Source organism: Xiphias gladius, chromosome 20 (assembly GCF_016859285.1).
Source record: "Xiphias gladius isolate SHS-SW01 ecotype Sanya breed wild chromosome 20, ASM1685928v1, whole genome shotgun sequence".
NCBI lineage: Eukaryota > Metazoa > Chordata > Actinopteri > Istiophoriformes > Xiphiidae > Xiphias > Xiphias gladius.
Genome location: NC_053419.1, coordinates 6,541,738 through 6,565,852, shown reverse-complemented (window position 1 = coordinate 6,565,852; position 24,115 = coordinate 6,541,738). Strand labels below are relative to the sequence as shown.

The 24,115-nt window shown below is 39.2% G+C and overlaps 1 protein-coding gene across 6 annotated transcripts in view; it reads right to left on the bottom strand.

Annotated features, from left to right (window-relative positions):
- Positions 1-24,115, bottom strand: part of igsf9a (immunoglobulin superfamily, member 9a) — a 50,107-nt gene that overhangs the window by 16,562 nt on the left and 9,430 nt on the right. For all 6 annotated transcript variants that reach the window (XM_040158121.1, XM_040158126.1, XM_040158120.1 and 3 more), the window contains exons 4-9: positions 15,763-15,909; positions 12,694-12,842; positions 11,451-11,562; positions 9,805-9,946; positions 2,825-2,970; positions 1,407-1,549 (exon numbers count right to left, since the gene is read on the bottom strand). In XM_040158121.1, the coding sequence (XP_040014055.1) occupies positions 1,407-1,549; positions 2,825-2,970; positions 9,805-9,946; positions 11,451-11,562; positions 12,694-12,842; positions 15,763-15,909 (839 nt within the window). The remainder of the gene's footprint in view (positions 1-1,406; positions 1,550-2,824; positions 2,971-9,804; positions 9,947-11,450; positions 11,563-12,693; positions 12,843-15,762; positions 15,910-24,115) is intronic.

The window sequence follows — 24,115 nt, the reverse complement described above, 5'->3', positions numbered from 1 at the left end:
GAGCTAAAAAGGCGGGATATCTGTAACTGCTCCAAAGCCACATATGAGCTCCTCAGCTGTGTTCGAAGGATTTACAGAAGTAATGTTTCTGATATCTGTCTGCTACAGTCCTGCAGTGGTTAAGTATTTAAGTCCCGAGTGGGCAGATTATTTCCAAACCTCTTGAAAAATGTGTATTATTTGTTGGTGTTGTCACAGCTTCTGCAAGATGATATCTAAAATACATGTAAACGTTAAAATGAGCTTCTGTTCTTCTGATTAGAGAAGCCTTTTGTCGCCATTCTCCTTATCACTTCTTAGGTGAATCCAAACACACACGACAGAAATACTCAGCAGTGCTTTCAAAATCACTTTTTGAAGCATTTGCATCAAAAGCAAGTACATTTTCAAGTCATTTTATTTCCCATTAAGCCACAGCAGGAGGCTTGTGTTGGCTTTACCTGCGCAAAAGGCTCCAATTCAGTTTGATGAAGTCAAAACTGCTATTATCCTCCCCATAACGAGGCTGTGAGAACATATTACTGTGGGTATGAGAGCTTGAGACATCCAGGGTGGAATTGGAATAATTGGCAGAATAACAGCCTGACAACGCCTGTGTCCCACACTACAGGAATCTATCACATTTCCTGTGGTGCTTCTCATCCACTATCATGTCCACTGCTCAGACCAAAGTGTTGGGGAAGGTGTCAACGCAGCATGAAAAATGGGGGGAGGAGGAGGATGTGGGTGAATCTTTGGCGCTCGAAACACAGGAAATGGTTTTAGAAGCTGCCACCACGGACTCTGCCTGTGCATTTCCGATCTGAAAACATGAAGGGAGAAAAAAAAAAAAAAATGTTGGGACGTCCCACTCCCTGCTCCTCATCTATAATGGTTCCCACCCCCATCCCTCAGACGATGTGAGCAGGAGATTCAAGCGAAAGTGGAAAAAAAAAAGAGTGAAGAAAAAAGAGTGAAGGTGGCAGTAAGGAGTCCCTTGGGGACTGCTTCAAAAGCTTTTAAGGTTGAACACATCATCTCTGTCCATTAAGATATAAGATTGAATGACTTTACAATTGAAAACCTGAAAGTACCATAAAAAAATTTACCATAACATCTACCTCAGTGTTCACAGTGTAATAGCAAGAATATTGTTGCTCTGCTGTACCGAAGGCAATATGAGTGCTTTGACTCTTTCGCATGACAGGCTGCTTATGGCGGTTGCTTTATAGATGCCTGTAGTTAGCAGCGGTGTCTGACATGTCTCTGCTAAAAAATGAATGGTGGCCGCTGGTTTCTCTGTGATGTTTGCAGTGTCAGGAATCAATAAATAGAGTGGTAGGACACAAATATGAGTTTGGGCACAGAGTAAAGGTCTGGCAGTGTTATAGTGACTGTGCCTCCATACGGAGATTATTTTTTATTACCAAGTACAGGTCAAGTGGTTCTCCGTCCTTCGTCCAATCCACACGGAGCAGCGGAGGCTGAGCTGCCGCTGGGCAGGTAACCACGCCGTCCATACCTGTGGGAAGGTACGTTTCCTGAGGCATTTGAAGAGCCAGGGCTGGGTCTGAGTGGAGGAAAGAAAAGTCATTTATTTTGTAATATTTAGTACAATATCTTTCTTTTTTAAAGCCATAGGGAATTACATGTACTGGATTAGAGAACCTGCATCATCATCTGTGATCTCTGATTCATTTTTGGAACAGATTGCTTCGTTGTAATCTGTGTCCTTTGTGCCGATGTTTTTACTACAAGTGCTGCTACTTGTAATAACAGCTGACCTAATGTGTCTGAAGGGTTTTACTGGTCTGCAAGCAACAGTAAAATGTTCAGAGGAAAAGTCTACATTGCCAACTGTTACTGACTTTACAATAAATAAATCACAGTAATTACTGTTTTTCTGATCTCACTAAAGGATTGTTGACATCTGTAAACAACCTTATGTTTTTAATTATGAGTAGTTCATAAACTCAAAAATGCTTGTTTATCATATTAAAGTCTTCAGTTACAGTAAAAATGTGAACATACCTGCAATTCATATGGTCAGGAAAACAAACAACAAAATACATACACTGATATACCACAACATTAAAACCCTTAATGGTTTTAATGTTACGGCTGATCAGAGTATGGTTTGGGCACTGTAATCTCTGCTAAACTTATATGATGAAGCAATGTTTACAAAATCTTAAAGTTGGTTCAATCAATCACATTTCTTGAGGAAATTTAAAAAAGTTTGAGTCTCAAGGGAAACTACGGTCAAGTTTTCACATCACTTGTGTTGAATTTGCTACCTCGCGCTAATTCGGTTTAGTCTGTTACCTAATGCCTCAGAGAAAATAGTTAACATCTGCATGTAAAATGTCTGGCCACTCCTTTCAATCTCTTTCTTTAATTTATAAATTCTGGCTAAGTTAACTCAAGCTTTACAGCCTGTTATTAAGTTTCTGTAAGTATTTTAGATCTAGGAGAACGTAACCTTATTTAATGTAAGATATCTTAAGTTTTAAAACACAGCAATAATTTGTAGTATTCTATGGTTAAGACATAACATAACAATTGGTAGTTTACATGTATATCAACAATTACTTGTTTATACTCCAATACTTAATTCAATAAAACAGTACTTGACAAAATGATGGTGCATAAATTGCATCTTAGTGCTAATGGGACAAAAAAAAAAATTTCTAATCCTTGTAATTGAAGATTTAATTGTTTTAAAGATTTAACTATAATGTGTTGAAATCCTGAAGAAATGATAGTATAAAAAGGACAAGAAATATTGGATGTCTCTAGAGGACTCATACACTACATTAACTACTGACTAAACACAGAAACATACGCAGCACTGTGAGGTTTGCAGAGGCGGTGGGTGGGGTCAGCAGGCCATTGGTCGGCATGCAGGTGTAGGACCCAGAATCTTCGGGGACGAGACTGGAGATGAGCAGAGTTCCATCGACCATGATCCTCACTCGCGTTTTCAAAGACCTTGAGGAAAACACATGGGAATTCTTGAACACGTAAGGAACAAACCAGCTACTTCAGAATAAGAGCAAGAGGTAATTCAGCTCTTCCATTCGAGTTCAGTCAAACAGGTTCTCAGAGAATCAACAGTGTGGGAGGTTTTTTTTTTTTTCCCCCCCGTGTGTTCTCCACCAGTGTGCATATGAAGGTTTAGGAAATTTCACTTCATTCCAGTTGGAGTGGGAAGAGAAGTGCCCACTCCTTTTTATACACTTTTACATTTACAGAGAAAGCAGGAGAGAAAACCTGAGGACTCTAGCGGGCTGCAACAGGCTACATATGGACACTGACGATATGTGTGTTCGTGGGCAGATTCACAGTCACACGTTTGGGCTCATTAACATGTAGGTCAGATGACTCATGTACTGTAAGTGACCTGGATAGTTCTCATCACTACTATGTTTTTCTTTCTTTGCACATCAACGTTAACCTGTGCCGGTGGTATTTAAGCTCCGCTGACAATATTTTTTATATGAACAATCAATCAAACGACTAATGTGAAAGGGGTCACTCACAGTGACAAACTCAGAAAGAATTATCACCAACTCTGCAAATCAACTGAGCTTTTTAGCCTCCTCTAGCTAATTGATATGGTTTTATGTCACATTTACTCTATAGTTCAGTCTCAGTTCAGTCTTACAGAGTGATGCTTTTTACGCCTAACAAATGATACCAACAGTGGCTTAATTAGACAACGATCAAAAGTCTCATGTTGGCCTCTTGGCAAGTAACTTACACCATTCAAGTTAATTAGCTACCGCTGGTTAAACAATTAACAGCTTTTTGTCATTGATGCTGATGAAAGATAAAAATTAGATGTCTGTTTACACTGATGTTTTAATGTCATAATATGAATCGAGTCCACACCTCCGGTTAACAACCAGAACAGAAAACCAAAAACCACCATAAAACTGAGGATACATTCAACCTGAGAAACTGCAGGATAGCTGAGTGTGACTGGAGAAAAACTACACAGGCAGTCTGTTTTCACATTCTCTAAGATCACGTCACTATTTTTAACAAAGCAATTACAAAAGAGCTTATTTCCCAAAATTAGTACCAGATAATCAGAATAATCCTTGTGTGCTCTACTCAGCTGTTAACAGCATTATACATTAGCTCCGAAAAGCCTCTCGAAACTTTTTTCCTCATCAAAATCAGGTTGATTATTAACCTGAGTGTAACTGTAATGAATAATGATATGTGTGATAAGGGAAATGCTCATGAGGAGAGGTAATGCAAATTAAGCCCTCCTGCTCAACTGACCCTATCCCAGCCACCATTTTTTAAGAGTGTTCAATAGTCTGGTGGATGATGTGCCAGCAATCATGAACCATTCCCCGCTCATTCAGATCTTCTCCCTGGCACTGAACACTGCTATTGTGAAACCTCCCTTAAGAAAGGCTTATTCAGTGCTTCACAGTTTTCAGGCCAATTTCATTTTTTTCTTTTAAAGAGACATGATTGAAGCCTTTTTTCTCTCCTTCATTTTACGTATGTATTGTTTTTTTGGCACAGACTATCAAATATTGACTTATTTGGCAGAGGCTATGTTTTCACCCATGCTTGTTTGTTGGTTTGTTTTTCAGAGGGATTATACAAAAAGAACTAAACCAATTTGAACTAAACTTGGTGGAGGGATGGGGCATGGGCCAGGGAAGAACCCCTTAAATCTTGGGGCAGATCCAGATCATTTACCATGAAGTTGAAATTTTTTTTTTCTCTGAAGTCTGATGTTGTTTGAAACTGGCCTTTGCAGAGGTCTAGGCGCTACTGAGTGCCCCTCTTGAAGACAAAGTCAAAAACAAACTATCAAGCACCTGGTATAGTACCTTAAGTTATTCCGTCCAACATGCTGGGAAACAATCGCCTATTTACATATCCTGCAGACACAGAGTAACATTAGTAGTATTCATTTGGAGTCGTGGGTGTGTGTCTACTTGCTGAATATAGTCATTCTCCTTTTATCACTGGTTTTGGTTTCACTCACTCCTGAGAAAAATATCTGGTTCTACTGCTGTTCTACTTTCTTCACCAACTAGTCACTAACTTTGTCTGCCATTCAGTGTCAAGTAGGCAGCACCCAGTAGAGAGAGCGAGCGGTGAGACTGAATTGTACAGTTTATGTAGTGTAAAACAAAAACAATGAGCTAAAACAGGCTAAAAAGCTCTGTAGCTCTGCAGAAGTGGAGGATTATTTTCTGTGTGCTTGTGTGACCATTTTCACATTCAAATTAGTCATTTAATTAATTGTTCATTAAAAATACTTTAATGGTCACTATTTTATTAGTAATAAAAAGTAACTTAAAAGGTGCTCTGTGGAGTTTTTGGCCACAAATAATGCTATGGATCAAAGTTCCTACAAGTAGATCCCAATTTTGTTTTTTATGACACACAAGGTCGCGCACACATACACGCACAAACACACGCACACACACGCGCACACACACACACACACACACACGCACAAACACAGGTAAGGCAATGCACATTCTTGTATTCCGCCGATTAGTAACTGGGGGCATCAGCACACAAAGATATGTAGTACAGTGCCAACAAACGCAGTGAATAGGACTTCAAGCTAACAAACATGAATGTAAACAATGCAAACAATTAAATTTTTTTTTAAAAATGGCTTTGCAAATGAGGGGCAAAATGCATTCAACACATTTGTTAGACTTCAAGGATACACACAATTCCTTTTGGTAAGTAACACTGAATGTAAGCATTCATACATTCATACTAACAACTTAGTTTGTTTACAAGAAAACTCCAAAGGGCAACTTTAACACCAAGCTAAAAACTGATGTCTTCTGGTTGCCCCTGTAACCACACTTAACACACTCCGTGTGCTTTCCATTTGGCTAATTTGGCCTCTCACTCTCCTTACATGCATCTCTTCCTTGCATCCTACCTCCTCCCAGAAGGAATGAGAGAAGGAGGTGCGTGGATGGGGTAATTCTATTCACCAAATGGGACATCGTCGCGCCCTCTGGCGTCATTCTGAAGAGATGGCAACAGATGCACGGCATCTAAACTATGAAGTATGAGCAAACAAGTAAAAGTAACAAAAGAAAAACACCTTGTGCTTGTTGACTTCTGCTCCAACACTTAATATAGATCTAGGCTGTGTCAGGGCATCATAGAATGTAGTAGACAATCACATTTTGTTCATTACTGAAAGAACAGAAGAGATATGAGGAAGCAATGTACAGTACAGTATGTACAGTAAGTCTAACGTCCTTTTCAGGCTCAGGCTAATATTATAGGACTAATAATGATAACCGTGACTGTGTGGCTGTATCAGACTTTAGCTGTATTTATTAACACTGGAGGTCAGCAAAAACATGGTGTGCTCTTTCATATAACATGTGGTTTAGCCATGATGATATATACATGTAAATTGTAAGAGATTTTGAAGAGATTTTTTTTCACTCTGCATTAATATTTCTGGTTGTCTTGGTTAATTGTGGACAATGTTGCAAATCTTAACTGATATATCTTAATATTGGAATTAATTTTTTTTTTTTTTTTTTAAATCAATGTGGTGATAGTCCTAGAAATTATTATATAGATAATATATGTCAATATCATAATAGAAAATTACATATATCATGCTAATGGATTTTATCCATATCCATGTCGCCCACCCCAGCTTCTGGGATACACAAAGGCTCTACTCTGGCACCTGTCATTCACATGCTGCCACTGAGACAATAAATGCTTCCATAGCTATGTATTTTTGGCGTTTCATAACAGAACACAACTTTACACTAATATATGATAAGATGTTGCTGTTCGTATCAACTTATTTCAACGTATTTCCCTGCAAATGAACACGCATAACACTGAGGTGAAAAACATTGCAACAAAAATCCAAAAACAGAAGCTGTGCTCCAACTTAAAATCCCTAGCACAAAATATCAAGCCCCAAGCTACTAACCTTGGTTTGATTTTTTTTTTATGCTGATTTAAATTTCCAATATGCAGAAAATCCACCTTTTATGATGGAATATTGCTGATGAACAGGTCTTGCTCTCCTGGGATGATATTGGAGGAATAAAGCATTCCCTCATCACTAGCAGGCTTGATTACTGCAAAGCTCTTTTTGTTCTGATCTACCAAAGAAACCTTTCATGCTTGAGTTTTCTAACGTTGCCCTTAGACCAACATTGCCCTGTTAAAACATTGTGCGCAACCAAAGTTAACTCCAAGTGAAAAGAAACATTTATATTATAAATCAGTAATTGTTCATTTTGATTAATATGGTTCTGTCCTTTTAAATGTTTTACTAGTACCTACATACTGTCTCAATCAAAGCAGGAATCACCATCGACACTCCCCGGGGTCAGACACACCACTCTGTCTTCGTGAATAACAAAAACATATGGAGTGGTGTGTATTTCCCCAAGGAGCTTTCTTCAGCATCACTGTAGCATCATCAAGAGTTTACAGTCACTTGTTACAGTGCATTCAGAAAGTGTTCAGACCCCGTCACTTTTTTTCACATTGTGTTATGTTGAAGCCTTATGCTAAAATCCTTTAAAATTGATTTTTCCCTCATCAATTTACACGTAATACCCCATTATGTCAAAGCAAGTTGTTTCTACACCGTGATTGGTTTCCACCTGTGGTAAATTCAACAGGGCTGGACATGATCTGAAAAGGCACACACCTGTCTATATAGGGCCTCACAGTTGACGTTACATATCAGAGTAAAACCCAAGCCAGGGGTTGAGGGAATTCCACTGCAGATCTCAGAGAGAGGATTGTGTCGAGGCACAGATCTGGGGAGGGCTGCAAAGAAATTCTGCTGCATTGAAGGTTCCCAAGAGCACAGCGGCCTCCATAATTCTTTAATGGAAGAAGTTTGGAACAACCAGAAATCTTCCTAGAGCTGGCCACCCAGCCAAACTGAGCAATCAGGGGAGAAGGGCCTTTGTAAGAGAGGTGACCAAAACCCTGATGGTTTCTCTGGCTGGGCTCCAAGAGATCCTATGTGCTTTATGGCAGAGTGGCCAGACAGAAGTGTTTCCTCACTGAAAGACACATGAAAGTCGCTTGGAGTTTACAAAAAAGCACTTAAGGACTCTCAGACTGTAAGAAACAAGATTCTCTGGTCTGATGAAACCAAGATTGAATTGTTTGGCCTCAATTCTAAGCGTCACGTCTGGAGGAAACCAGGCACCACCTGCCCAATATCATCCAAACAATGAAGCATGGTGGTGGCAGCATCATGCTGTGGGGGTGTTTTTCAGCAGCAGGGACAGGGAGACTGGTCAGGGTTGAGGGAAAGCTGAACAGAGCAAAGTACAGAGATATCTTTAATGAAAATCTGGCCCAGAGCGCTCAGGACCTAAGACTGACCCGAAGTTTCACCTTCCAACAGGACAATGCCCCTTAGCACACAGCCAAGACAATGAAGGAGTGGCTTAGGTACAACTCTGTGAATGTCCTCAAGTGGCCCAGCTAGAGCCCTGACTTGAACCCAATCAAACACCTCTGGAAAGACCTGAAAATGGCTGTCCATCGACTGTCCCCATCCAACTTGACAGAGCTTGAGAGGATCTGGAGATAAATTCCCAAACTCAAGATGTGCAGAGCTTGTCACTTCATAATACTCTAAGCTGTAATCGCTGCCAAAGGTCCTTCAATTAAGTACTGAGTAAAGGGTCTGATTACTTATGTCAGTGTGGTATTTCAGTTTTACTTTTTCAATAAATTAGCAAAAATGTCTAAAAATTCGGTTTTCCCTTTGTCATTATGTGGTAATGAGTGTAGACTGATGAGGGGAAAAATGAATTTAAACAATTTTAGCACAAGGCTGCAACATAACAAAATGTGAAAAAAGTGAAGGGTGAAAGAATTCAGCATCAGTGTGAGGACTTTCAGAAAAAAGTGACCGTAGCTAACTTTTTCACCTAAGGGGCAGGGCTTTTCAGAGAGGAATAAATTATTGAGTAACAATTACATATAAAATTGATGGTTTTGACTCAAATTAAATTTTATGAGTGCATTTTCTGCTCTCATGTGGTCCTCCATCTCATGCAGAACTGGCTCTCCAAACTGGCCCTCAGCCACCTAAACTTTGAGAGGTTTTATTCAGAACATTGCAACACATGTACAAGACCTGAAGCAAAGTAGGTACTGCTCCTGTTTTTGAAGTCGCTCCGCTTACTCCATGTTAGTTTCAGAGGATAAATTCAACATTTGTCATCAAATCATTCAGTGCACCGGTACATGTGTACCTGTCAGACAGGCTTTTAAGAAATGTTGCTTCTAGATGAGTTTGGTCCACCGGAACTGGTTTTCATGCACTGTAGCTAGAATCAAAATCAGAAAAACTTTATTCCCCGCAGGGAAATTGCTTAACTAAATAAGACCTATGAAGACACAGGTTTCAGTTTCTATTGACAAAGAAGCAGATTCTGTCAACAGAGTGTCTTCGGACAGAAAGAAACATTTCTGTCATATAAATTGCACCTCTGATACAGCCTGCCAGTGAACTTCAGGTGAAACTGATTTACATTTTCAAACAAAATCTTGAGATCTTTTTTGATCTTTGTATTTGCATAGTTAATCTTTGTCCTTTGTTTATCTCACATTTCCACTATTGTGTTCCCTCTCTTTTTGTTGATGTTTTTGGGGGTTTTTGCCTCTTGGTGAAACACTATATTTTGTAACCTTCCATAAAAGCACAGAGTTCGGTTTAAATGAGATGTGCTCAAATGCACTGCATTAAAAAATAAAAGGGTAAAAATTAATTGCTCAAGAACAATGAGTAATGATTGCACTCACTCTATGTGATAGACGTTTTCTCCGCCTTTCTGCCACACGTAGGTCATGTTGGGGGGGTCGGCCACTGCCTGGCACTGAAGAAGTGCATTCTGGGACATGTTGACTGAGGTGCTTTTGGGAGGGATGACAATGACGGGCGGACCTAGTGAGAGGCAGGTTACAAAATACATCAACTTCATTCACAAAAAAGACGACTATTTTCATTATCAACTGATCTGTTGATCATTTTTTCGATTTATCAACTAATCAGTTAGTCTTAAAAATATAAAGAATATAGCTCAAAAATATCCATCACAATTCCATCATGATGGAGTACAATTATGCTGAAGCAAGTGAGAAATGCTGTCAAACATAACCTTTTCGAAAACAGTAAGAAATTACAATTACAATAACAAGAAATATCCCATATCCCTGAGATCCTGTGCTGTCAAATATACAGATGTAATTTCTGTAAAACAGCTGCTGCAGAGTGGTGTTACAATGTCATATTTATCACTTCCCTCTTCCCTCATGCCGACCGCTGACACGTGTGCGGTTTGCAAAGAGCCAATTAAGGAGGCTTGACACACCACATGTCTCATGTATAAATAACCACTTGATCTCAGCAGTGTCATTACTGATCAGGTTCATAATCTACAATTCTCAATGTATATATGCATGAGTGACAGTTTAGGGGTTACTTAAGGCTTTTACACTGACTTCATCCAGATCAGCTCTTAGTCTACTGTAATCCATCCATGTGGCAATGCTGTGGAAAAACGCAGCCAAAGCTCAGATAATGTGACTTAGACTGAAAAATATTAGGACAGTGTGGGCTCATGATGATTATTGTTCAAAATGTGACCACTGCGACTGTGAGATTCCAAAACGAAGTGAAACCTCAAAGAGAAATTATGCCAAAACAAAATATATCCCCATGCACCACGCTCCAGCAGAGTTCTGGTTCTCTGGAGAAAATCAGCAGTAGGAGTACGAGTAGGAGTACAGGAAGAAATCAGAAATAAATTCCACAATATATAATGCAGTGAAAATGATACACAATATCATATTTGCACATTCTACGTGTATTTGTCCTTAAACTAGACTGCAAACTTTCTAAGTCTGTAACCTGAAAACTTCTGTGAATCTGTCAAAGATCTATTAGGACCAGTAAATATTGAAAAGAAAAAAAAAAAATCTCACTATATATTTGTGACCAGATACCTCAAGAGACATTTGCAATTTTCATTTAACAGGAACATTCTTAGAAAAAAAAATAATAATGTGAATTTTATGACCAAACAGAGGAATTTGCTCATTTCATTCATCTACAGAAGCCTAACAAGCTCACAAAACTGTCATATCTCTAAAAGGCTGCCTTTAAACTGAGCAAAACATAAAGCTTTATCACAATAAAGCAACGCCACCAAAATCCCATATGATATCTTGTCTCATATCATGATATCAATGTTATCTACACAGGGATATAACAAGAGTTTAACTCAGTTTGAGTTTCTGTTACCACTCTGTCATATGATGCAAGAGGAAGAAACATGAGAAAAATGTAAATTACGGTGGCTCCCATCCAGTCAGGCACACAGACATCAGAGACTGGAGGAACAGACAGACAGACAGCGAGACAGACAGACAGACGGGCAACAACTGACCTTTGATCTTCACTTTTGTCACGCGAGTCACGTTCCCCTCAGAGTTGGAGGCGTGGCAGCTGTACTGGCCTGCTGACTGCATGCTCACTCCTCGCAGCGATAAGGCTCCCTCCTGGTAAATATGATATGACAGATAAAGTGACAGGACGGATGCCAACAATACATAACTATGTATACACATAGACATACTATCTAAACTACTTTTGTCTCTCTAAATATCTATTCAGATACACACATACATGTAATAAATGTGATATTGTACTTTTTACTCCACTATCTGACAACTAATTTGATTTAATAGATTTTAATGTTAAGGCCCCTGAAAACATGGCTTAAAATCTTAAGTATTTCTCTATAACATTAAATATTTATGATTCAGAAGTCAGAAAGTATTTTTAGGTTATTCTTATTGAAAGTTTAACATTCTAAAAAGACAGCTAATCTGCTTCATCAGGACTGTGTGGATGTGGTTTGACCTGATTTGACTGACAGTGACCAACTTCATTAAATCTTCACTGCTGCACATGAGCACATGACATCATGAGTTTCCACTAAAGCCCCACCCACTTTAAACCAGTGAGAGGATAGAAATCTCAAATGTGAATTAGCCAATACTGCTGGTACTCTGCCAAGAAATAGTGTGTTCAGGTAGGATCCTGTCACTCGTTTCAAGGCCGTTAAAGATTAAACCACTGTTTGCCAACCTTTTTGGGTTGTGACTTCTTATTTTTAAAAAAAGCAGTGTGTAGCTGGGGCTTCTTGTCACGTTTCAGATTTCTAGGAGTTGATTCACTGATTTCCACTCTTAACATATCAGATGGTTATATTTAAATAAGTGTTCGAATTGTTCTATATTTCACGAAAAAAGAAAATATGGGAGAACAGTCCAAAAAGTTAACACAGATCTGACTAACAGAATTTGTCTACCCCATTAAACATCTCATGACCCCTCCGAATCATCTCTTGACCCTTTGGAGAGGAGCCTAGGTTGGGAACCATAGGACTAAACTACCTAAATCTACATAAAGTAGTTAAAATTAGTTTCACCTCAACCAGATACAAAAGTAAAATGCTGCTTATAAACTGATACATCAGTATTATCAATTACAGAGGATACAATAGCTAAATAGATGTGGTGGCTATGGTAGATAGACAGAGTAAGAGACATAAAAAAGTCCATATATTCATTGTAGCATACTTATTGTAAATGCACTACACACCTGTATAGTTAGTTCACACATACCTGATAATTTACTCTTTGAAGCACACTGCCACCTTTTAACCAGGTAATGCTCGGAGGAGGGTTGCCAACGGCAACACAGGCAAGCGACAGGTGACTTCCGACCAGAGCCTCCACTATGGGTGGCGGGGCTTCGGTGAAGGTGGGTGGAGCTATGGAACATTGAGATAAAAGGTGTAACCGAATGCATCTACACGAATATCTGCATATGAGGAAATGCAAGATTTTCTATAAAAATGCAACAAAATCAGAAAACTGGGCTCTTCAAATAGATATGTCCCATTTAGGTGAATAAGACTAACACTCAGAAATGGACATATCCTGTCTACAGCAAAAGAGAAATCTCAAATTCCACAGCATCTTCCAAGCAGCAGCAGTAAGAAAAAAAAAACTGAACAGAAAAAAGCTGGAGTAGCGACAGTAAATCTTGTGTGTCTCCCGTCCCTCTTTCATCAATTCATATAAAGCATGACAGCGACTCGGCCTTGTTTGTTAAACAGTAACAGCCTGTGTGCAGTTTACTGACAACAAGTTACATTAATATTTCACATCACAAAGTGATAATGTCAGTTACAAACGCCGTCTTTCAGAACTGCTAACATGAACATGTTGCTACAACTTTAAGTCTCAGATCTCATCAGAGAGCACACAGAGATCCTTGTAACATCTGCAAACACTCCCAACATTAACAAGCCACTTGCAATTTTAACATTTTATTGTAATTTCTCAGGGCTCATGTCCTTCTGGTAACTTTGTATAATAAATTTTACAAGACTAAGAGTAATTGTTCTCTTTTCCTTATCTGGATTACAGGTTGAGATGTTTGTTTTGGTGTTTGTGCATAGGAGAGACCTGGTGAAATTACAGAAAGCACCTGTAAAGTACTTACTCCTGGTTCCAACAAAAAAAACAAATAAACAAAAAAACCAAAAAAAAAACACAACAACAACAACAACAACAGTGTTCACGTTTATTAGATTTAGTCGCACACAGACAGGAGGGTGTTTTTGTTTTAAAAAAAAAAAAAAAAGTTCTTTAAGCTCCTCATTTTCCAGCCTGTTAAAGCCCCTGACAATCTCACATGTCAAGGCAGAGTCCAAACAATAGGATGTGAGGACTGTACCTGCAGGGGATGTCAGAGGAGTTATATCCAAGCTCTCAAGTACAAAGTCATAATCTATTATAATTCTCATCTCTCACCCGACGCTCACACAGACCAGCTCAGTGAAACTGTCTCACCTCGCTTTGATCTGCAGTGTGCACTGATACTTTGTTCTGTATGTTTGTACGTCGTGTCATAGCAAAGGTTTTCCCAAATATAGCGAAACTTCAAAGCACAAAAATAATGATGCATATTTTATGTATAGATTTATTATTTAAACCTGTCAATAAGTATGATGATAACTCAGAGTCACTGAGGATTCTTTTCAAAACCTGTGTGAAGTCAAAAGTTATCCAAATTACATTCTCTGTTAAGAGTTTTAGGCATTTTTGTCTTTCAAAAAAAGTTTCTGAAAGTTTTTTAATAACTTTTTCAAAAGTTTAAAGTTATACAGTACATAGTATACTATAGTCCCTGACAAGAAATGATAAAGCAGTGCTGGGATGAGATCCAAGAGAAGATATGTGGAGGATTTGCTTGATGATGCTGAAAAACAGAACATCCACATGTACTGAGATCCCATAGATGCACATAAATTAGTCCACATATGGACAGTGGCTGAAACCATGCCATTGTAAAAGGAAGGGACAAAGTGAAATTTAGGATCTATAAAATGTGCTCCTGAAGAACATAGCAGTACCTCCAGAGAAAGCTAGACTCAAAAAAAACTACCTACAGCAAAACATTTTCTCTTAAATCATTACCATTGCTACCAGCTATTATGAAAAAAAGAAGGACTAAGGAAAAGATTATAATTTCGGAATAAGTGGAGGCGTCGATTTTTGGCTCTGACTGACAGCGTCAGAACTGCAATTAATTGTTGTAATATCTACATTACCAAAAAGAAACGTCTAGTGGGAATCTGTTCTAATGTGAGCGAGCTAGCCCTCCACTTTCCCCTTCTACTTTCGGGGTGGAAGCTAATTAGCCTAGCTTTCTAGCTTCCAGCTTCCATGTGGAATACAAACTTAACCATACAGTGGGTTCTCCCAAATGCTAAATGTTAAGAGACAGACATCTCAAATTGTTTAAAACCACTGCTATGTGAGCTTGTTGAAAAAAAAAAAAAAAAACATGTCTCTTATCAATGTTCATAGGCTACAGGGCATCTCCTAGCAACGCGGGCCCTCGAATGTCAGTCAGCAGCTGCCCATGGGCAACACCCACCCAGAGGCTTGAAGCTTAGACACTATCTCCGCAGTGTGTGTACAAAAAAAGCGTATCCTCTTTTGCAAAATGGAAAACTATGCACAATAGCTGCAGCACCATTATAGTTTATATTTCCTTCCACAAAAAGAGAGAATTCAAATTTCAGTTCGACTTTAACTGGTAATATGGCAAATTACAAGTATATTCAACTGAAAGGTGTGACTTGATGAAAACCAGAGTTTTTTTTTTTTGTGTTTTTTTTTTTTTACAACCCCGTTTTTTTATTCAACAAAAGAAGCCAAACTTCTCATGTGTTATATGCTGTTATATGGCTGCTTGTGCTTAAAGGATTTACGTATTTTGTTTTGAAATACAAAAACAATGAAAAATAAAAGTGATCACAAAAAAAGAGTTTTGTGTACATAAAATGATACTAAAATTGGTGAAATCAAGCCAAACCACAAATCTGAATAGACGTTACTAGTAGCAAAACAGCGTTAAGGTATGACAGCCAGCCAGAGGCAGGCTTTTCTCTGCTGTATATTGTGGAATATGCACTTAGAAGTAAGTTATCCATCCTGATTCCCTGTTTTGATTGACAAACTGGGCGAGGGCCATCATCTGGACCAAATGTTATTCAACGTTTGATTCGCTGACTCTGTCATATATAGTTAAATGTAATCCACCTGGAAAACAGCCATGAAGGCATGAGGCAAAAAAAAAACAAAACAAAAAAAAAAACACACATACACAAACCTCACCGGTTACAGAAAGCAGAGTCCAGGTGCTGTTTCGCAGCTCATCTGTGGGTTTATCCAGTAAGAGGATTCGACACTCGTACAAGCCCTGATCATCCAGTTGCAGGCCCTGCAGCCTCAGGGTGGTGATATGTACCAGAGACACCCGCCCTGCAGAAACAGAGTGCAAGGGAAAACCTGAGAGGGCAGGTGTGAGGGGCAAGAGAGGCCGCTGAAGGTGATGCTGATTTCACTTGCTATCTCTCAGGTCAGAGCGGTGTGTCACTGTTGGAGTGTGATGCTTTGTTGTGCTGAAAATGAACACTGTCCTAAATTGTAGCCTGAAAAGACCACAGTAGCAGCACATGCATACACAAACATACACAAACAACAGCTAACAGATGCACACAGAAAAAAAAACAAACTTGGAAATGCGATCTCCTGGTTGCCAGGTGACGGCTCCCTCGAGCCGGAGTGTAGCCCGCAACACCAGCCTTTAATCCTTCCAGTCTGCAGCCCACATCCCTCTGTGTCCATCTAGTTTTCAACTTTATCAGGCAATCGGACAGACAATTGTCTAGTGACCTAACATCATGGGAAAGCACGGCTGAGAGGAAACTGTCAATGAGAGCATTATGTAAAGACACACAGTCTTTTCCCTGCACCATCTCAGAGATAAAAACAAGTAAACAGCACACACGCGGCAGTGTGGAAGCCTCAGTGCAACTGGGACGTCTGTTGTGATAGCAATTATTAACAGGCTCTGATTTCTAGCGACTGTGGCAGGGAGGGACAGTCCTGACAGTCAAAACGAACCAGGAAGTTGGAGTTAGGCATGTTGGCAGTGATAACACACCCTATTTGCTTTTCCAAGCCACCAAAGGGGACTAAATCCACAGGGAAAAAGAGGGGAGGAGGGGTTAAAGTAGAGCAAAATACACATCAGCATACACTCAGGGGTTTAGTGCATTTCAAAATCCTACCCTTTGACCCCGTGCAGTTTTTTTTCCTCTCTCATGTTTACTGGCTCAGAGTGATACAGGCCACTACAGCACCTTAGAGGAAAGGTAGTGCTGGGGCAGGGATGTTGTGAGACCGTGACTGGGAGTCGGCAGATAGAGAAAGGGAAGGCTGGGGGTGGAATAAGAGCGTGACCTAACGCCAAAAACACTACCATGTAAAATATGCATGATTGCAAGAGAGTTGAATACAAATTGAGAGTGAGGCCGGATGAGAGGTAGAATACAGAGAGAAGGAAACAGACAAGTGAAATTTAGACCTTTTTGTCTCTCAACACACATAATCTATGTCTCCGCGATTGTGCTGTTCATGTCTGCGAGCGTAAAAACAAGCATTCACGTGCAGGCAACACAAGCTTTAGTCATTTTTCGGTGTGCTAACAAATCAAGAGTGTGGTGAACTTAGGTCAATTTAACTTTGCATTGTCAACAACAACAAGATTCAATCCTGCCCACAAAAAAAAAAAAAAAAAAAACTCAACCTGTTATGTATAGGGTGGTTATCAGTTGGAAAATTCACATTTCTTTATCATAAGAGCCAGAAATAAAACAGTGAAACAAATTTCCAAGGAATGACAGGAGACATGATCTATTATGATAATAATAGATCCGGGAATTGTCTTGTTTGTTTGTTGTTTTTGTAAGCTGGGTTGTTAGTTAACAGCTATTGATTGTACTGTTTACTGCAGAGCAACCTGCAGCACTGCTGACTGTATTAATAAGCAGTATTATATTTTACTTTATTTATTTTGCTGTTTTAATCTACTAGTTTATTGCTTATTTTTAAATATTATTTGTCTTCTAACACTATAGGGATAAACAAACTTTTGGGTACTGTTGGTCTGGGGCTGTTAGGCCCCTTAGTTCCAATTCATGCGGGAGCATACTCCGATATTTTAATAATAGTGCGCTTCCAACTATGTGGTATTAGTTTTTCCTGTTCAAAATGACAATGGCCCGGTTCACAAACCCAGGTCCATAAAGAAATGGTTTCCCCAGTTTGGTGTGGAAGAACTTGACTGGCCTGCACAGAGACCTGACCTCAACCCCATCCAGCACCTTTGGGATGAACTGGAACGGCAGCTATGATCCTGACCTTATTTGCTCTGGGACCGCAACAAGAACAGATAAATTAATTTGCTATTACTAATGAGAGCTTACAGAGTTTCAAATAAATCCAAAAAACAAACTTTATTTTCTCCATCATTCAGTCATCAGGCATCTTTACGAATGTGCTGCTGGACACTTGCATTACAATAATGAAAATGAAATAAAGAGCTAAAAGCTCTCCTGAAACAGATTAACATTATTCCATCAATCACAATGCAGGTAATTAAATAAGAGTGCAACAACAGGGACTGAAAATGATACTGACAACAGTATCACCCCCCCCCCCCCCGCTCACTGACTCCATTAAATTAGGCAAAGAGCAGCTTTTTGACAGGTCCAAGCTAACAACATCCTCGAACGGTTCAGTTCAGGCACACTAACTGACACACACACACACACAAACACTCCCACACCCACACCCACACACAATTTCACAACGCATTTATTTGCCGAACTGTTTCCAACTGAAGCCCCCAAAGGCTACGTCACAAAATACACTCTCAGGTGACAGAGAAACACAAAACCATTCAGTGACGAGATGAAAAACAACTCTGAAAAAGTTCAGTCCGAAATGAAAAGTCTGTAGACTTGGACAAAATTGCGTTGCTGGTTTTAGAGTAGAATAGATCATTAAATGTGGTGGTGATTATCTTCCTTAAGACAACTGCTTTCAAGGGAAAATTTAGAAATGTTTTTCATTAAACTGAACTACCAATTAAAAACATTTGTGTAACATCAATTGACAATCGTAGCATTTTGAAGTTAGAACCTGTGCAAAAATCACATCTTTTAAAAACACTTCTTATAACCCTTTTTAATCAGCTGGTACCTTTAGCATGTTTTATGCCTCATTGTATTTTATATTCTGCACACTTGGATTTTTATGTTATCACTGCTTTAGTTGATTTTATTCCCATACTCTGTTTTTTACTATCCCTTTTATGTAAAACACTGGGAAGCATGATCATGGATCTTGCTTTAAACTATAGAAAACGTTTAACCTTAAAATTACACAACAAAGTCACTGCTCTTATGAAATGGTTACAGGCTGGATGTCTTTTATGAAGCTCATTAAGAAGCAGGCCGTTCACTGACAAAAGGAACACGCTGAAGGCTATGGAATGTGGGGTTTGTCTTCTTCAGTTTTATTCAGATTGAAGGATGCTCCAGAGATATTGATTTTCTTTCTTCTAAAATGGATCTGTAGCATTTTGGAAATTAAGTTTTTAAATTAAAAAAAAAAAAAAAAAAGGCTTCTGGGGACTTATCTGGAAAGTGTTGTGTTTGCTTTGACAGGGCGCTATATAAGAAAAATTATTTAAATTCAATACCCTTTCGCACAACCCGGGCATTTATGTCCCTGAGAATGTGATATTCACGGGCAGGAAGCCCACAACGCCTCTGAGAGATGTCGTCAGCTCTTGGCACGCTGCACAGAGGCATTCAGGTTTCGGTTAGAGAAAGAGGCAGATAAGGTTTCACTCCTCGCTGCTTGTTGCTCTATTAAGCTCTACTGTGTCATCGTTTGAAATTTGAATTGAGAGCTCTGTTGCCATCAGAGGCTGAGGCCTACTCACTGCTGTAACGAACATGAGTAATCCCAGCTCAAACTCTCATGTTTGTCCATGTGGGAAAGGAAGCAAATTAGCCATTTTAGCTGTGAGTGATGTGTTACGCCTGCACACAGTCTGCTCTGGCTGATTGTGATGGGATTTCCATGGAAACACAGGATTTATACAGCTGTATTTACTTTATATGGTGTCAGCAGCTGTATGGGCGTGGAGGGATTTTCTATCCCGTGCGCAGAGCAGATGCTAATCCTTTGATCTTTACTGCTCTATTACAACAAATACATTTAAACCCTTTTAGCTCTCAGCACTCCCGGGGGAGCAATCTGAAGAAAATCTAATGTATCTCACACTTTGTGAACCTACACACAAGGTCAAACACAAAGATTATTGATGCAGAACATGGCCTGCAATCAGAAAAGTTCATTTTTTTTCCATTTAAGGCGGCAAAGAGGAAGAAATTGGGGGGGGGGTTGAGCCTCAGCAGAGTGAATCACACTGTGTAAAAAATTCCATAAGCTAACGGACTCTGGGTCCTGTAGCAATACTGTTGAGACACCTGAGAACATTCATGACCTGAGGAGGTGGAATCCACACCGGTCATTCCATCTCTAAAGCGTTAGGTTTCCATGCTGCACCTGTTACTCCCACACCAGCCAGTACCTGTGAGAAAGCCTATCCAATCAGCATGAGATTGGACAAAGCATCTTTTTCAAACCTTTTGTATCCATAAAGAACAGCGGCTTTCTGTTGTCCCCAGAGAGGCATGTGTGATTAGCATACCTGTCCTTTTAAAGAAGGAGCTTTTCAATTCGAATGTTTTATGGTCGAGTGAAGTACAAAAGGTGTAATTCATGGGCCATAGGGTAGGCAAATTTTAGGGTTTTTACTACCAGTATATTGCCCCGCATCTTCTGAAACTAACATCCAGTGTAATGGGGTGTGACATCGGTGTACGTTGAAGGATCGTCTCCAGAGTCAGCGACAAAAGGCTCCAGTCTTTTATGAGCCCGGACTGGAAGTAAAGCCTGCACCTCTCCCACTTACGATAATTCATCAGCCAAGGTTCAACCTGACTTTATTGCTATGTAAATGTCTGTATCGTATTTCCTGGGTGAGGGAGTGGCATCCAACAAGTCCTCGGCTCAGCTTCACAAACACACACCTAAATGCACTGATTAGAGCTCTTTACTTTATGTCAGAACAACCAATGAATCTGTTAGAACATTTTTTTAGATTGTACCAATACAGTGACGTAAAGGATAAGGCTGGCAATATTCTATGTTTTTCTTATTATCAACAAATTTCATGAAAAGAGTTGGTCTTTTCATGCAATTTAATTGGGCGTACATTTAATTGGGCCTACTAACAAGTACTGGATTTGTAGCCAAAGCCTGATATATCTTATTCCTCTGTGCCATAGAGCTCCACTGTTGTCCAAAAAGTATTAAAAACACATCAGTGAGCCACACTGTTGCACTGGGTGACAGTTTTCCTCCATTACAAATCAACATGGACGCTCTAGTTTATTTGAAGTCAATCTCACTTATATCATCCACGTGCTATAAGTACTCAGCAGCACACCAAATGTGTACTACTACGCAGCTGAAAATAGTCCACAAAAAGTGAGCAGTTTGCTTTTGTTTGAGTCAAGTTTGATTTTTTTTTTTAAAAAAACAGTGTCCCACTCTTTTAGGAAATTAAACTACATATTTGTGAGCCTTTTTTAAAGATTTCTGTGTTCAGTTGGGGCATGGGACTGAGTGCCAGAGTCAGAATAGGGAAGTACAGTAGGAAAGTACTGAGAGCCAGACTAATGCACTGCTGGTTTTGGCCTTTTCATGGGATTTGTAGACATTAAGAAAATTATAGAATAACACCAGCTTTATACTTTAAGAATCATAATTTACCTGTGGTGAGACTGTATTCACAAATTCATTGTTTTTGTGATTAACCTGTCAACACCCCCCTCTGTGGAAGGTTTTAGTTTAATACCGTGCATCATACCGGTCCTACTTTTACAAGAGCATTCTTTTTTTAAATGACAGAAATAACTATTAAAAAAGTAAAAGTATAATCTATTGATACATATATTACATTCATATTTCTATACAATTTTTATCCACATTTCTACATACTGCCACTGTTCTGTACACTAACATCCAGTTTTCCCCTTTTATTTCCTCTTACGTAGATATAAAGTAGGGGAAATTGTTCAAACTCCGTGAAATATCTGAGATGTCTTGTTCATCATTTTATACACATTAACCCAAAAGTCAACCTGACATACTTGGTGTCTTTGGGAGCTCCACTAGAATTTAAAATCAGTTTGTGTGGGTTTGAAAAATGGCTGGCTTCACAGAACGGGTTGGTAATGACTGATGCAACAGTGGGTAAGAGGTTTAAGAGGTTAATTTTCTAATAGTTTTAGCAATATTTATTATATATATATGTTGATTGCTGATATCTACTGTCTACCAACTAAATGACAAGATTAAGTAGTGCTTGGTAGCTTTCTGCTCCCACCTGAATGTCGGACAGTCAGAATTACTTCACCTCACTCTTTGAGATGCAGTTTCTCTCTAAAACTGAACTTTTGTCAAAACCATACATGGTGCTCCTGCAGAAATTGAAATAGCCCTAGAAAAGGTCCATAGGCCAAATTTCTCTTCAGGTAGCTCAATGGAAAAGAAAATGACTTTGACAAAAGGAAGATCCGAGCAATACTTTCTTTTTTCACATTATTCCCCACTGTTTGTGACTTTAAAGGATAACAGAAGCTACACAAAGGTATTCTTGGTCCTTTGAGTATCTTTTTCCCCACAGACTCCCTTTGTTCTCAGAGCTGTAGGCAGAAAGTGCACAATAGATGATGATGCAATCCGAGAGTTTCAGCTCCTTTAAAAAGTAGCTCCCACTGAGGCTGGTTTGAAAGGCCATTAAGGTGTGGTGCTGAATATACTCTGAGACCCAGATACTGGTTACATTCTTTCAATGGAAGAAACTTGGACAGGAGCATAATAGCCCTCATTCCATCTATTTTCAAGCCGGGCCTTAAATTCTTCATTTCTGTTAAATTGACAAGTAATTGTGGTAAAAGGTTGTTGAGACATTGTCCTCAAACTACAAATTCAATTCCAAACTCAGTACAATTTATCCTCAGGTGACTGTGAATGTCTTTACAAGATTACATGGCAGTCCATTCAATGGTTTTTGAGATATTTCAGTCTGGAACAAAGTCTTGGACTGACCAACTGGCAATGCCATCCATAGTTTTCCATAGAGCCCTGCTGCTAGCATGGCTAACAGAGATTACTATCAATTGTATCCCTATGTTTGATTCATAAATATGTTAGTAGACTCAGCTGACACACAGTTAGGTACATTAGTATTTGCACAGTGACACAATTTTTGTATTTTTGCCTCTGCACATCACCACGATGGATTTGAAACAAAGCCATTAAGATGTGATTGAAGTGAAGACTTTCAGCTCTAATTCAATGGGTTTAACAAAAAAACTGAATTAACCATTTAGAAATTACAGGCATTTTTATACATAGTCCCTTATTTTCAGAGGCTCAAAAGTAATGGGACAAACCAATATAATTACAGGATTAGGATTAATTTTTAATAATTGGATGAAAATCCTTTGCAGTCAATGACTGCCTGAAGTCTGGAACCAGTGGACATCACCAAATGCTGAGTTTCCTCCCTTGAGATGCTTTGCCAGGCCTTTACTGCAGCTGCCTTCAGTTGCTGCTTGTTTGTGGGTCTTTTCTTTCTGCCCTCAGTTTTGTTTTCAGGAAGTGAAAAGAATGATCAGTTGGGTTGGGGTCAGGTGACTGACTTGGCCATTGATGAATATTCTGTTTCTTTGCCTTGAGAAGCTCTTGGGTTGCTTTCACTGTAGGTTTTGGGTCATTATCCATTTGTACTGTGAAGAACCATCCCATCAGTTTTGCAGCATTTGGCTGAATCTGAGCAGACTTCAGAATTCATCCTGCTACTTCTATCAGCTGTCAGATCATCATTAAACACCAGTGATCTGTTCCACTGGCAGCCATTCATGCCCATGAATAACACTGCCTCCACCATGACTGACAGATGATGTGGTTTGCTTTGGAGCATGAGCCGTTCCTTTCCTTCTCCATACTCTTCTCTTCTCTTCCCATCATTCTTGTAGAAGTTAGTCTGGGTTTCATCTGTCCAAAAAGTCTTGTTTCAGATCCGGGCAGGATTTTTTAGATGTTTTCTGGAAAAGTCTAATCTGGCCATTCTGTTCTTGAGCGTGACCCGTGGTTTGCACCTTGTGGTAAACCCTCTGTATTTACATTCATGAAGGCGTCTCTTGATTGTAGACTTTGACAATGATACACCTACCTCCTCAAAAGTGTTCTTGACCTGGCTAGATGTTGTGAAGGGGTTCTTCTTCAATGAAGGACCAAGAACCTTTTATCTGCTTAATTTGTCATGAAATAATGTGGAAACAGGCCATACCTGGACATGACACTAATTGTCAGTCAATAGTCCAATTACTTTTGAGCCTCAGAAAATGATGGACTATATATATAAAAATACTTGTTATTCCTAAACAGTTAAGTCAGTATTTTTTTTAATCCCCTTGAATTAAAGCTGAAAGTCTTCACTTCAATCACATCCTAATGGCTTTGTTTCCAATCC